General features: G+C 42.1%; 1 protein-coding gene across 2 annotated transcripts; it reads left to right on the forward strand.

The window, feature by feature from the left end:
- The first annotated feature begins 63 nt into the window (after positions 1 to 63).
- Positions 64 to 15,494, forward strand: dcaf5 (DDB1 and CUL4 associated factor 5). Of its 2 annotated transcripts, none has more exons than XM_022239946.2 (8): positions 64 to 402; positions 6,523 to 6,703; positions 7,322 to 7,461; positions 8,330 to 8,459; positions 9,101 to 9,314; positions 10,464 to 10,530; positions 11,368 to 11,486; positions 11,847 to 15,494. In XM_022239946.2, the coding sequence occupies exons 1-8, from the start codon at positions 213 to 215 to the stop codon at positions 13,401 to 13,403; spliced, it is 2,598 nt and encodes an 865-aa protein (XP_022095638.2). In that variant the 5' UTR covers positions 64 to 212; the 3' UTR covers positions 13,404 to 15,494. The 2 variants fall into 2 exon arrangements, with proteins under 2 accessions (XP_022095638.2, XP_086992590.1); XM_087136464.1 differs by lacking the exon at positions 64 to 402 and adding an exon at positions 559 to 1,920.
- Positions 15,495 to 16,499: the final 1,005 nt, after the last annotated feature.

A 16,499-nucleotide genomic window follows, 5' to 3' on the forward strand; every position in this document is an offset into this window, starting at 1 on the left:
GATGCCACAAGGCCGATGTTGCAAACATGCAAGCGCAGCTTTGCATGCATGGCAATCGCTCCTGACAAGCAATTGGAATGGCGTCGAAGGCTTTCTGTGATGATTGCAGCCTCACGAGACAGGTCGGTGTTTCCCTAGTTTTTACCGATAATACGTCATGTTAGTGTGGCTTTACATCGTTCAGACACTTTTGTCGTAACTTTAAGCGGAGAATGGCTGGTTCTTCTTTCCCGAAGTTCGTTAGCGAGCGAGCAATAACTGGCAACCCGTTACTCTGTAAACGACTGTTCAGACAACACATCAGCAAAGCGAAAAGTCTGCACAGCCGAAATCTTGTAGGCCACTATGGCTGTGTGAATGCCATAGAATTCAGCAACAATGGTGGACACCTGCTTGCTTCAGGTAAGTTAATATGTCCAGGCCTAACTGTACATTTGTAAAGTGAACGGGAATAATGGGCATGTTTTGCCAATTTTAGTTTAGACCTGTATTATACCGGTGTTACTCCCCAACTAATAGTAATAGCATACATGTAAGTCCCAACTATAGTTGGAACAGTCCCAACTGTAGTGCTGCAGTTAGGCTGGCCCAACTATTGTTGACCAATGTCTGTGAGAAATGTCTCAACGTTATCCAAGTCGATGTGTCTCACACGTGACACAATTCATCTAAAATGGGGCACTTCATCTTTTCATCTAGCCCTATGACCAATGACATGACATTTGTAAACAATATGACTTTGGCACATGCTGGTCACATCATGCATACTGGACCCCTCTGCTGTAGTTGGGCCAGCCCAACTGTAGCACAATAGTTGGGACGAGCCCGACTATAGTTGGGACAGGCCCAACTATAGTTGGGACTGATGCTATAGTTGGGGCATAACACCGGTATCAGCCATGAGTGCAGTCATGCCAGTGGCCATGGTCAGCAGGTCAGTACATGTACATGTCAGAATGGTGCTATCATTAGCATGCCTTCATTGCAGGTCCTCCATAGTTGCACCAAGCCTAGCCATGTTGGTTGGTACCCTAGCCTAGGTTGGACGTTGTCTTCATTTCATTACGACTGACGTCCGGGGGTAAAAGTTGTGTACAAAATGACCACAAATTTCGTTCTAATTTGTTCTTGGTTTATCTTGTTGAAGAAACTAATTTTTCACGTTTACAAGTTCTTTGTGGCCTTATCTATCCATTTGGATGGGCTTAGGAATTTCAAAACGAACTATGGACTGCCAAATCGAGGAAAATACATGTGAGAGACAACATTACTTTTGTACTTGAAGATGTAATTCATCTGTTCTGGAGTCTAATTTTAAAGTGCACACACGTACAAGATTCCGAGCTGCAGGCACGCACTATGCATGCACGATTTCCAGTGAAGGTCTGTTCCATGCCTATTACACAGAGGCCGTGACTGGTACCCGGCTTTAACCCGCCTGCTGTCGAGCTGATATGAAAAATGCAGTTCCGTTTTTGTCGGCTCGGGAGCTTCGGACTGACCAATCAACCCACTATTGGTTACCCCTAATATGTTCATATTTTGTTCTGCTTTAAATTTCGATTTATAAACCTAAATTTGTGACACAAGCTGCTATTTTATAAGAATAACTTTGGTTAGCGTAGAAGGCTTTGTATATGCAGGGTTCTTGTACGGGAAGAAGTTCATCAACGATCTCTCTTTGAAGTGTTTAACATGTTTAATTTGTTCGTAGGGTTTTATTGGTTATAGATGCATAAATACACACTGTAGAGATCCGATTTTTATTAAAATAAAACGGTAACTTATCTTGATAATTGAGGAATAAAAAGAGGATTACATTGCGGGCATGATGATCGTGATGAACAGGCGAGAGCGATGCTACACTGATCGGGAACACAGTATGCAGAGGTACATGTAGTACTGGTGCGCGCACGTGTGGTAAGTAGCGATCACGCGCAAATTGTGCTGTTGATTGGCCTTTCCATTTTTTATTCGTAAACTAAACATACATGTACAGTAAGCAGACTGATTTGGTAATTGGCAGTGATGAGTTGGATTTTGGAGCAATGGACAGATAGCTAGACTGTGTCAAAGTTTTAAACCTCAATGTACATGTAGGTGATTTTTCGTTTTTAAATTCAGGCCCAAGAGATCATGATTGTTAATCACTGTTTTTGACTCTCATATCAGTCTAGTTTATTGAAAAAAAAATTTAATTAGGTGACGCTTTCTGGAAGAGTTCTCCATCTTTAACAAAATGTATTTTGTATAACTTTTAAAATGGAACAAATTAACAGATATTAGAAAATTGCTAGTAACAGAATGTGCCATGGCCTTGTTGGATAATACCCTCTCGCCTCGACATAGAACTGCCGGGTCCCTTAACTTCTATCGAATTTTGCGAACACCTTTTGTCTGTCTATTTTAAGTCTACCTGACACATACAGGTGTAATACATGTTCAAAAATGGCCAGGATTTGTACAAATCGTGAATTTTAACTTTCCCGTACTGGCTGTAGTAGGCTCAGCTTGCGTGCAGGTAACTAGGCTAACTGACACCAATGCACGCCACAGCCTCACCCCCGGCCCGATGTTATGTGTACTCGGCATGGAGATCAATGGTACTCGTGGCTAAAAACCATGTGCGCTACGTGCTTTATGTGACATTTTCGAAACCTGTAGATTCGTTTAGAATTCAGTTTCGCTGGTTCCAGTCAGAACATGTAGTTTCGATGTACGTGTGCGCGACTCGGAATCTTGTACGCCGAAAAGTTGCGCATGCACACTGTACAAACTGCACTGGAGAACGGCTGAAAACAGTCCACAACAATGGCAAGAATTAACATTACGTCCAACTATATTTTCCCATTTTTGTCTTTGGTGGTGATGTGTCACGGCTCTTCATTATCTATGCCCAAATTGAAGGAAGACAAGCAACAGCCGTTGGGTGCACAAAGCCGCTCATCAGGAAGTGTTCACTGTGGGACAGTGCGCTTACGTGCACTGGTACCCAACGGCTGTTGCTTGTCTACCTTAATTTGGGCATAAATAATGAGGAGCCCTGTGATTGGTCAGTGTGACCCCCAGCGCTGCAGCCAACTGCCATTTCAACCACTGCGGCTAAGAATTACACCACGGGCCATTTACCCAGGGATGTGCAACTTAAGCTCAGAGCTGGTTCAGTGCGTGTTACGGCCTGCACAATATCAAAGCAGAAATTAAGTTGGATTATGTAACACTTTCTAAACATGTAATCCTGTCTACCACTTTGTTTCCTCTAATATTTCAAGTCAGGGTACACCCTTTCTAGAAATATGCTGCTCAAGATATTTCATCTTATACATTCTAAGAATTTTGCCTCATTAAAACTTCGTTTCTCCTTGAAATCAATAAAAGAAGATTTATTCGTCAAAACGAATAGATTTACATGTAAGCACCGCGTCAGCGCGTCGTCTCGGCATAACCATGGCTGCAATGTACATGCTGCATGCTGCAACGCGTGTCGTGTGGTTGTGAGTTTTTTCGAGAAAGTCACCTGCAGGGCTAATAACAATCCGTAACACGCATGGAACCAAGGTCGCACATTTGTTTGCGCAGGGGCCGCTCGGGGTTGCACATCCATGGGTAAATGGTCCATGATTACACACACACGTACGGAAAGTGGCTGTAGCCAATTTCCATGTCTTGTGTATTGATTGCAGCCGCAGTCAACCATTTGGTCGCAGCTTGTCTTTGCAAGTACATGTACATGTACCCATGTGAACCGCATGACTCGCAGACACTGATCAGGAAATATTTGCACCATTTTTTGGAAAACCGGGTGGTTTTGGCCCTTTTCTTTCTTGGTGCTCAAAACAAAGGTATGTTAGAAATCATACATAAAACACTTTGGGGAAATGAAGCAACATTTTTATGGGTACACAACTCAAATGGAATCGATGTTTGTGCCCTGTTGAATGCCATGCATAGCCTAATGCGAAAATGTTCTGTGGGGTTTGTGGGGGAGGAGTGGATGTCGGACCCCACAGTTCTGGGGGTATGTCCGCCCCGCTCTCTCAGTTCTGGGGGTAATTGGCTGGTGCTGATGATACTGGTGGTTAGATGACTTCATGTATGGAAAATTATAAGGAGTAACTGCAGAATAACTGCCACTCAAAATATACCCCTAATTAAAATCACTGGGCACAAGGTGATACATGTACAGTATGTGTTAACGCTCCAACTACAACATCTGTCCCAACTGTAGGGCTGTAGTTGGGCTTGCTCAACTATAACGCTAGTTGGGACATAGTTCATCTAAAATATGGCACATCATCTATGACATGGCAATGTAAACAATATGACTTTGGCACACGCTGGGCACATGCACAGCAGACCTCTGTGCTGTAGTTGGGACGGCCAACTATAGCACGCTTGTTAGTTGAGATGGGCCCAACTATAGTTGGGCCCATCCCTACTAGCTTGCTGTAGTGTGCTACAGTTTGGGTGTAACATTCATACTGTAGGTGGCTACTCAGCTACAGGCGTGACAGGGAACTTGGGAGTTGGGGTTTGGATAGGGGTCGATTGGGTAAGAAATAACACAAAAATCTGATGTGAAATAAGAAGTAGACAACAAAGTATGGTGTCACCAGGGAAGGAAATGCTGTAGCAGTGTACATATAGCTACATTGTACTGACATACCGGTACCTGTGCATTTACAGTGTAAGAAAAACAGATAGACGGGAAAGTTTGACAGACATTCATTTATCAAGTCATAAAAACACTTCAATAAATAGTGAGCTGAAAATAGCCATCCAAGTGGTGTCATGATCTTGCCCATGGTCACGTTGGTTTGACTTTGGGCCTCCAGAATCAAGCTGGGACAATGTTTGTACACGTACATACCATGCCTACATGTAATTTTTTCATATACTTGTACTTGTACATACTGTTCATGGCGCGTGCACGAGCCTGGTTGGAAAACTTCCCACCAGCCTGTCTCTTTTGTGCCAATGAGGGTGTACTTCTAATCAAAAAGGCTATCATTTATTAATTTATTTTACATATATTACATACATTCTTCATCGTCCTAAAGTTTTGTGGGCTACCTGTATGTGTACAACATGCACTTCGCATCCATAGTTTTTACATGTACATGTATGTACCGGTACTTGAGGTTGGGCATCCGACCGCTTGTGTGGTGATGGATACTGTGGCAGTCATCACCATCACCTGTCCATTTTTCAGATGTCCAAATCTGAGCAGGTTCTAGAAACAGGTCATGCACCATGTGCGTGCACATGTACATGTACATGTACTTGTTCATTTTTCAGTGGATTTATTGGCATCATCTACAGAGGCAAGGAGGCATGTAGCCAAGTGGTTAGGGTCTGTAGCTTCCAATCAAAGGATTTGGAAATTCAAATCTAGATTCTGGCAGTACATGTACGTTGTGGCCCTCGGCAAGCCACTTCACCCCTGCTTGCCTCTCTCCACCCCTGCTTGCCTCTCTCCACCCAGGATTATAAATGGGTACCAGCATTAGCTGGGAAGCCACTTGCGAAGGGCTGCCATCCCATCCAGGGGGGAATAGAAATATTCTCAGTCATTTCATGCCAAGGAAACCGGAGATAAGCACCTACCTGATAAGCCAAATTGGCTCGGACTAGACTTGCTGTATAGAGGCATGTTGTGTACGTGTACTGGTACATTGTGTACCGTACTGGAATCCTGCTCAGATGATTTTGCTCAACAGACATAGCAGATATGTTGGAGGGATGGTTAAGGGACCATGACCGGTATCTGCCTTATAAATCTGTTCCCCCTTCTTTCAGTCAATATTGTACATGTTCGTGTGAGGTCACTAAGGGATCCATACAAGTACAGTAATAATGCCCGCTGTATATGTGGTTGTGTTTAAACAGTGGAATCCAGAAACACTGACATTCAGTATGTACAGTATTGTCTCATAGGGGCCATCCATAATTCTTATCATTTTTATATGTGTATAAAAAGTAAATTTTACACTACCCCCTCACTCCCCCTCCAAGGTGTACATCAGTGGGCAAAAAATGTACATGTAGGGTTTGTACAAACATGTACATGTACAGTGTACAGAAACTTGCCATAAACTTGCAAGTGACCCATTAACTTGATTGAATTTATGTTACAAAACATTCTAGAAAAAGCACAACTCCTCTGAAGTACAATGATGTACGTATCTTAGTATTAAGTAAGCAGCAGAAATCTGTAGCATATTGGCCCTACATGTACATGTACATCGTGATTAGTTTGGTTTTGCCATACTTATGTAATACATTTCAGTAGCCATGCAGGCTGTCTCACATCTACATGTACATGCACAAACCTACTTTTTTTTTAATACAAACATTAGAGGCAGTAAATAATGTTATCAACATGAAGGGTCTGAATGTGCACTAATACAGGGGAAATGCAAACAAATTACAACATTAATTCACATTTGAAGAGAGAAAGAGAGATGTTCTGGCCTCTTTGTTCTATTTCTGTAATTTAAAGACATGATTCGCATACAACAGGTGGAGATGACAGGCGTGTCCTACTCTGGAATGTCCAGGAAGCACTGTCATTGGATAAGAAGTTCGAGGTGATGGTCGGGGAGCACCATTCCAACATCTTCTCGCTGGCGTTTGACAGTCAAAATAGCAGGATATACTCCGGAGGAAATGATGATCAAGTTTTGGTCCATGATATTCACAGGTACGTACCAGCTGATCTAATCAGGAATCACAGACCTGAGACATGCAAGCTTTCTTTCCAATTCTGGTTTTTCCCCCAAGATCTGTGAATTGTACCCAAATCCAATACTGTGCCACCGTAAAACAGAGCCACATTTGAGAGTGGTTGTATCAAACTCAGGCACACATGCCCAAAGCACCTTTTAAGGTTGTGGGTAAAGGGTACATGGCATGGATCACAATTTCAATCTTGAAGTCAAGGATTACGTCTACATGTACCTTGTGCAGGTAAAGAGAATCCCAGTGCATTTGATGGTATTACATTGTGTGTCAGGGATGGCTGCATGTGCATGTACTTTGCTCATTGCTGGGAAAATTGTTGGATTCATCATGCTTTGTACTTTGAAGTTGTAAAGTCTGTGTAATGCCTTGCGTGTACCTCAAAGACATTTAAATGGCTGTTGGAAACAAAATAGGGATCACTTTGTTCCCTTTTACTGTTTTTGTCAAATATATCGCAATTTGAAAATGCTATCAATTTTAATTGTTTTGAACAATAGTCTTTCCATGTACATGTACACGTACGTGCAAATTCATGTACACTCCAGTGCTGTCATTTTTTTGGATTTTTTTCTTGTAGGAAGGACACATTGGATGTATTTCTTCATGAAGATGCCGTGTATGGCCTTGCAGTTGATCCAAGGGACAGCCATATCTTCACAAGTGCTTGTGCAGATGGACGGGTCTTGCTGTGGGATACAAGGGTTCCTAGCCACCAAGGTAACCTGCAGGTAGCAGCTGAGCACACACTGGCTCAGAGGGTATTCTCAGTTGAATTAGAATTTCTTTTTCCGACTTGTACCTTGGGTTTTAAGATACCTGTCATTTTACATCTGGGTCATTCTACAAATTTGGGGTCCAAAGTGTGACTTTTTCTGTCCCTGTTACCTCTGACATGTACAAAAAACCATCTGACATGTTTGACAGGGGATGTATCACTGAAATTAATTTTAAACTAATTTTATTTGTTTGGGAGCTAATTTGCAGTACTTATTCGGTCTTGGAAATTAACCAATGAGTTCTAAACATTAAAAATCAGATGCCAGACATAACAGGGACGGGTTAACAATGGACCCCAAATTTATAGAATGACCCATCTAGATGGACATGGAATAGCCACTGCATTGCAGGCTCTTTGATACAGTAGATGACGGCTTACAGACACAACCAAGTACATGTACATGTGTTTCTTTGAAAAGTGTGGTTCTTAAAAGAACAGGTTGTGAGAGTATGCTCGGCATTTCAAATGGCAAAGTCTGTTCATCTTCAGGAGGAGTGCGAGACTGTTGTGACAATTGCCTCTTATGGGCCTCGAGCTGGACCAAGAGAGGGCGCAATTTTCCTAGCAACAGAGGCTCCTTTTTGTCGTAACTGCACATTGCTGGTTCACAAACGACTATGAAATACAAGCGTTGCAGTTGCATTGCCTCCAACAATTGAACGCTGCCTACCAGCATGGCTCCTTTCAACCGATGAGGGGGTGCTTCTGCTCAGGGCAGACAGTGTTAAACAGGTGGCATAACCAATAAGTGCATGTACATGCATTTGTAAAAATTTTACATGTTTACATTTATTGTCCGCTTCACAGAACCAATTGTGATAGCCAGCTCCGAAACAGCTTTCTACGCTGTCGTATATCACCCCGTGGAACCCGAGTTCATAGCTACGGCGAATTCCAAAGAAGGAGTGGCACTCTGGGACTTACGAGTTCCTAAGAGGTCAGTATTACCTCAACATGAAGCTTTGTGGAAGGGCTTGAATGTACATCGGTGGGGCAGCTAGGTCATTTTGATTGGGGCAGGGGTTAAAGGTGAAAAAGAGAACTTGACATCCTCACAGAAAGGTACACATGGCTTTTTCACCAGTAACCGTATCCAACAGGAGAGGGCACCTTGACGCCATCTTTTAATGGTGGCACTGGACGCTGGACTTTACGATATGTGGTGGCTGAGCGAGTATTTTTTCCATGTTCAGTGTGACATTATGAAAGGGCACTGTGTAAATAGTGTGCTTATTGAAAAAGGCACTTACGGAGAAAAGCAGGGCACTTGTTATGATGAAAGATTAAGGACAGGGTTTAAAAAAAGGCACTGACGCCGTATGGGGGAAAGGGCACTTGTATTAGGTGGGTGGTTAAATACCCCACATAAACCCATTGGTACTATTCTACTCAGTCCACTGCACATGGGAAAGGAGTAGTGAAAAATAATGTTCCCTTCTCAACCTGGATCTCAAAAGTAGTCCAAGATGTTTGCTGAGAGAAAGAGAAAAGAAATACGTGTGGAATATAATAAAGGAATATGTGTGCAAGTGTGTTTGTGTACTTTATCCTTTGTGTGTGTACGTCTACTTTTGCCAGCTGCCTCGTTCGCTATGGTAGTACATACACCCAACAGAGTGCTATGAGCGTACGCTTCAACCAGCTGGGAACCAGACTAGTAGCACTACGCAGACGACTACCCCCTGTGGTGTACAATGTGCACAGTAGTGCTGCTGCTGTTCAGTTCAACCATTCCGGCTATTACAATTCCTGCACCATGAAGAGTTGCACTTTTGCTGGAGATAAAGATCAGGTAATGTGACAGAAGATGGACTTCACCAGCACGGAATTCTGACTTTCCAAGGAGCAAAGTGTGCTCTTTGCATGATACATAAGCACTGTGGTCACTGTTGATGGACGTGCTCTGTAGAGGCCACTTCATTTTTGGTAGACTCTGTTTCAGTACCGAAAGACAGTGGGGGTCATTTTCAAGGAGATTCTCAACTGAATATGCCAAGCATTGAAAGCATTTGCTAAGGAAAATGCAGTTAAAATGATTGTGTATTTCACTTGTTACCAGTTTCTCAATTTACTACGGCTGAGTCAACTCAAATAATCCACTTTTCGAATATTCGACCTCAAATTCGATCGAATATTTGGTCGTACCAACCGGCAGATTGTTGATGAACAAACCATATACAAAATCAGATGGAATAACAGACAATTGAACATTGTAATCACCATAATTTCCTATTTTAGTTTTAATGAATAATTTACTGTTTGAATCTTAAGATTTTTGTTGCTTTTCATTTGAGTCTGCTTGAAACAAGCTTCTATAGTGCAATTGTTCTCATTTAAAACAAGAAAATTCTCCCTTTTCATGAATTTTGCATTCGAATATTCAAATTCAGAAAATACGTGTAAGATTCAATAATCGATCAAATATTTGGATATCTGAAAAACTGTATGAAAATCAAAGGATTGAAGAATGATTAATTACTTAAGTATTAAAAGTCACCTGCCAACAGTGCTGATAAAACTGTTTATATTGAAACAACACAAATCATCTGTGTGTTGTGTCGTGAAGAATGCTCTGTCATGACTGAAAAACAGTCAACCTTTTGGATTCATCTCTTGATATGCTACCGGTAGATATAAATACACCAGTGGTCATATTAGAGTCTTGCTTTCGGAAGTACAGAGTTTCAACTTGACGGTTGTTACAGTAAGATGGTGAAAGGTGAACTTGAAGAGTTGAAATTTTCATTTGGTTCCCTTCCGGAAATTTGGGGTTCAACATTATTTTGACACAATAACAGTTTAAGCGTCACAGCAATACAGAGGAAGGACACTCTTTTTTTTCAATGAGATCTCCCTAACTTCCCAATCAATAATTCCATTCTTCCATTGGCAATCAAGATTATCCCCAGTAGAAGTGATTTGTGATTGTGTCTTGTTACAGTATGTTCTATCTGGATCAGACGACTTCAACCTCTACATGTGGGAGGTCCCTGAACCAAGTGAAGACGGTAAGTCTCGTGCAATAGCGTCGAATTCATTTACTAATGCAGCTCTCATGTAGATAAAATTTAGACAAATCCGAGGAGACGCTATTCTTGGGGGCCATCAGACTCGCGCATGGGTCTTAACTTGAGTGCACATGGTTATTTTGGCAAGGCAGAACACCCCATTGGTCCGAGAGAATTTAACACCCACGTGCCACCTGCTTGCGAAGAGGATGGCCCCGCAGTAATCACTCCTAATTCATGTCACAAGTGAAAACTCTGACCTAAGGGGCTGTACCAGTAGCAGCATTTTCAGTTGTTCGCCAAGCCTTCCTTGCTTAGTATAATTTCAGCAAATGATGCACGCTAGATCCTTCAGTAGTGCTCATTGTGTTGGCACTCTGGTGTAGCAAAGTGTTTGATCCCAATGCATGGAAACCAGTTTGCTAAAGTCAGATGAGTGTCAAAGGTGAACCATGAGATACTGAAGCATAGGGATAATTATTTTAATCATGCAAAAGCCAAGATGTTAATAGCAGGCTAAGTGCTGTCCTCCCAACAGCAAGGTACTCTGTGTATGTATACACAAGTGAGATAGTTGGACCTTGGAAACTTAGGATAAACCCTAGAAGTGCAGTGACTTCCTGTAGATGGCATGGTTTGCCTGCTTAGCAAATACATCGTTAAATAAAACATATTTTGCCAGTGTAATTTTGTCAACATCATACTCATTTCATTCTTATAATTATTTCACTAGACTTAGACGAGTATGTCAAAAATCTTGTGTCAAGCTTGATTCCCGAAGTATTTAGGAGACGGTCAGTTTGCCTGTGAGTTTAATTCTTGCTTTCCAATTTCCAGTGATGTGGGTTGATGAAGCGAAGCTGGTACTGCAAGGTCATCGTTCCATTGTCAATCAAGTACGATTCAATGCCTTCACACACAACATTGTCTCGTCAGGTGTGGAAAAAATCATCAAGGTGAGATGTCTATCACGGTAATACCTTCTGAGTAGTGACCCATCTGTCATGACAGTAATAAGATTAAGGTGATCCAAATTTATTCGGATTTATAACCACTAACATATATGCCTTTTGCATATGCCCTTGGCTTTAAATTTTGATGATTAAAACTTAAGGTGTTGCAGTATTTTGAAGTGTTTTAATGGTTTGCAAATGGATGATGACCTCAGATTTCCCAGAACTGTTCATAAACATGGAAAGGCATCACTTGGGTCTATTCCAATGATGTGATGCAGACATCTGATCATCGTTTTGTATAAGCACACAGAACTTGTGTAGTCCTAATGTACATGTGTCAGGTCGATCTTTTTGTTCCAGCTGTGGAGTCCATTCACTTTGCCTAACATCAGGCCTGATGAAGATTCACCCCGGAGGATGTTCTCCCACCAGCAGTACATAGATCTTGTCATCAACAGTGGCTCAGCCCTGTCCCACGATTACTCGGACCAGTCAATGGAGGAGGATCCCCGCATGATCGCTTTCTTTGATTCCCTGGTTCAGCGTGAAATCAACCGAAGCTTCAGCGACTCGGACGACAGCGACATGAGTCCGGAGAGTTTGTACCTGCACTTTGCTGGCGAGGGTGACGATAGCGAGGACAGCAGGGACTCGGAGAGTGGATCCTCCATCTCATCAATGCATGCCACAGTTTTGAGCAGGCTGTTGAGGGAAAACGCCGACCCCAGCCCAACATCTCAGCTGAGGACGTTGTGGAATCTCACCACTTCTCCCCGAGACCAAGCAGCTGCTAATGGTACAAATGCAGCTGCAGACAGGAGCGACAGTAACAGCATGCCAGGTGAGGAACCAAACATACCAAGAAGAGCAGCTGAGCAAGATCGGAACAGTGCTTCCGTGGGTGAGGTTGCTGGCTGTTCAAGACATGACGAGTCAGTGGAAAATGGCACTGCCAAGAGTAATAATCGGGACTCAGGGAAGACAGCATCCTCCAAAAGGAAGCACAGCAGACACAGACCCAGCAGCTCCACAACCTCCCCAGATCCGTCAAGTAGCGATGAGGATGTCAACTTTCAGGAGCTCAGGGCGAGGAGTCGACTCCTGCGACGATTCCTGATGAAGAAAAAGCGGAAAGGTGGAACAGATGTGGACCGCAACCACCAAAGCTCAGATCTGATGCATAATGACCGATTCATCAACCTCAAGCAGCGGATGGCCATATCCCGAGTGCTTAAGGGAAAGATAGCCCGATCAGAAGATGGACTCAGTCGCCCTAGCACGAGAGAAGAAGACTTGAACCGCATTACTGAGCACCTGCAGCAGAGGAGTATGGCATCCCACCAACGACTGGCAATCAGCCGCATGAGGCGTAGACTGCAACAGGAAAACAGCCTTGGCATCGGGAATTCACTAGGCGAGAGTAGCCAGACAGCACAGGAATCTGTTACAAATAACAGCATGCCAGATCAAAATTATGCTTCATGCAGTACAGCGCAATGTGATCATCATCAAAGAACTCCCAATAATGACAGTTCCTCTAATACTCTAATCCAACCGACAAATGCTGCAACATCTTCATCAGTCATTAGGCCCGAATTCGCGCACAGTTTGCCCTCATTTTGTGCCAGCAGCACCAACAATGTGTTGTTCAATAGCCAGTCATCGTTGGGTCTTAACTCAACTGGGGACAGTTCGGTTCTAGCCGGGTGCAGCAGCAGAGTGTCATTTTCAAATCATCAGTCAGTTGGTTGTTCATCAGATCCCGCCCCTTGTGAAACTCCAAATGAGCTTGATCAACAGTATGACAGCCACCACCGGAACGAATTCCACAAGTTTAGAAATCAGACAGCAAGAGCGAAAAGGCGGTACAGATCGCACAAGGAGAAAAAAGCTGCAGATGATTCAGACACAGATTAGCAGAGGCTTGTCAAACGTTCATAGCAATTTTATGTTTTCGCTGTAATAGGCATGGACTGTTGAGTCTTGCTTTTTTATATTATCTGGGGAAAAGTAACTAAGCCATACTCTTAGTCCCTCACTATGGGTGCTGAGTGATAAACATCCAGGAGGTGGGACCAGTCCAAACTTTGTTGTACTGTTAGGAGACATGGGCATTGCAAATTTTAAGTGGGAAGTCAGTGGTGAGCCTACAGCTGACTGGTGGATTTTGCCTGGTTATTCACAGTGTGTTAAATTTGTCCTAAACACCAGGTAAAATTGACCTTAGGGGTCAACTAATGTTTGGGGCACAGACAAAACTATATGTAACGTCTGTGGCTAATCAGTCACACACAATCAATTTTCCCATTTCAGAAGAGCAGGCGAGCCTTTTTAGAGCTTTGGTTTAGAATAACTGTAGATATATACACATTTTGTTTTTGGGTTCTGCCTGATTAAGATAATCCCATTAAAAATCATACCATGAAGCCTTCAAGCCCCTACCCGGAATGTGTCGAATTTCCATGAAGTACGCAAATTATTAGACACTGATACTAATCATTCTTTAGACAGGAGGGGGGCACAGGTGCCATGCTTACCCCCTAAAGGGGCCCAAACCAGGGTTTTTTAATACATTTATAATGAGGAGATGGTGATTTCATGGGATATTTTCCCTTCTTCCGCAATTGTACATTCTTCTATATACATGTATGCAAAAACTATTGGGCATCCATATTAAGTTAAACGCATTAAATAGTAAACTTTTGTTAACATTTCAAACTATCCATTCTTTCATGGACAACTGAGGGGACTGTTGCTGTGATTTCATCTTGTGGCAGGTTTTTCTTTTCATACTGTGAACCAATACTTTACTCACAAGTTAAGATTTCAGAGAAAGGGTTCATTGCTTGTTTATTACTAGTGATCTACAAACACTAAAGTACCAAAGAAGAGGAAATTGAGAAATCTAGAAAGGAGTTTTCATGCACAAACCAGTGTTACATTGCAGTTTTCCTCTTTGGATGACATCACAGTTGCTCATGAATTTGGAAATCATTGGCATACAAAAGATCCTTTGAAACAGTGAAACAGGAATTGAAAATGAGGGTTTACTTTTCACACAAGAGTGCATATTTGAGGTTTGCATTGTAACAAAATCAATTGCAGCTACCCTGTGAGGTTCCCCCCCAAAGACACTGGATCTGCTCCCTCCCCCGCCCGAATGGTACCAGATCCCCCCCCCCGTAAAGATACTGGTTCTGCCCTTGGTACCTGTCATTGTGCATTTGGCTCCAGCACACACTCATTTTATACGTGAACAATTTTTATGGTATACATGTATGTGCAATGTGCATCTACACAGGACCATATGGAGTTTTGCTGTAAGAATTTTTCAAGTAAATGCATCGTTTTCTTAAATTCAGCAATTCTGTGGTGTAACTTATCTGCATCTTTTCTTCATAGCGTCCTGTAGGAAAACCAAACCCATTGCGCATGTGACTCTTGTGTCCGTTGTTACCTCTTTACTGTCAGCGTGAAATTGGGGGAAAAAAGTTTTATTAGAATCAAAGGCCTCTTCACAGTGAAACTCAACGGCTTGTATTCTAGCATATTTAATTTATATTTGTTTTAAATAATGTCTACTTGTATGGTAAGTTCCTTTTGAAATTTTTGAAACTATATACATTGGGTGCCCACAATTGTGGTTTTAATTCACGTGTAATGAAATGACAAATACATGTAATACTATAAATGATATAATTATGTAGTAAAAAGCTACGTCTACATACACTGTACACGTAACGTGTAGTAGCTGTCCAACTGTTTCGTTTGATATCAAATGAATTTGGTGATGTTGGTACTTTAATTTTCCGGTTTATCACCCTGTTTATAGTATAGTGCTTTACACGGTATCCCTAAATGCTGAGTCCTTTTACTCTGACCTCTTTGCTGATAATACAGAGATAGTCTCAAGGGTGGATGAGGGTAGCAGTGGAGGTCATCCCCTCAAAAGAAACAAAAGTAAATAAATGATTAAGATAAAACTTAATATATATAGAACAAGAGAAAGGCAATATTTTTGTATTTCATTTTCCCTCCCAAAACGTGAAAAACCCAAAACGTAGCCGTACTCCCCAGAAATACTATGAAAAGGTTCAATTAAAAATTTCCAAATTATTTGACTCCGGACTCTCTCCCTAGCTCAGTGGTCGAGTGCATGTTCATACATTTACACTAGAAAGCAGAAGGTTGAGTTTGCGCGCCCACGCAAGAAAGTTGGTGAACGGAGTCATAATGACGTCACGCTTTATTTACGTAGGCGCTTCCCTTTGGGGACTCGCGGATCGCGTCCCACCTCACTAGTTCATCGCATTCTGCGCCAGAGAAGCTCGCAAAGCGTGATATCACTATATTGTACGTCGATCAAATGGTAAAACAAGCAAAGTAAACCTGCTCTCCCCAACGCATAGTACATTTGTGGAGACGGATTAACTTGCCTTTTTCTGAAGTTCCCAGAAGCCAGGAATGTAGCGTTCCATGAACTAACATCAAAATGTTTCGAGAAATAATGTGAAGTTTTCCTGAAGTTATGATTTTCAAAGGGGTTTTTGTTTTTAATAGCAATTTCAAAAAACTCTTGTTCATAAAAAAAGATTTGATCAGTAATAAATGTGATGTGTCTCGGGAAGTACGTTTTGCTGGCATACGATAAAATTTTCCGAGTGGCCGCCGCTTGGACGTGATTGGCGGCGCCTTCATCACCAACCGTCATTGCCGTCCGAATGACAAGGATTACCCAGCGGCGAATCCAGAAACGTTGTTAAACGTTTTCATCTGTTGTTAGTCTACAAAAGCGCTCATATGCATGATAATGCTTTCGCTAGAGAGAATTACAGTGTACATATTAACATTTGTAATCATTTCTTCCCTTTTAATTTCATTAACATGAATAACTCATTTCAACACAAATTAATGTATTCATGGAAAAAAAAATTGGGAACTGTTCAGCAGTCTGTGAACTGTGTAAAATAGAATCTTGTCGGGGAATTCATGCTTTACATGTAAGCCCTTATT

The sequence above is a fragment of the Acanthaster planci genome, linkage group LG01 (genome assembly GCF_054643075.1).
Source record: "Acanthaster planci isolate LZ-2023a linkage group LG01, COTS_SCS, whole genome shotgun sequence".
In the NCBI taxonomy this organism is placed as follows: Eukaryota; Metazoa; Echinodermata; class Asteroidea; order Valvatida; family Acanthasteridae; genus Acanthaster; species Acanthaster planci.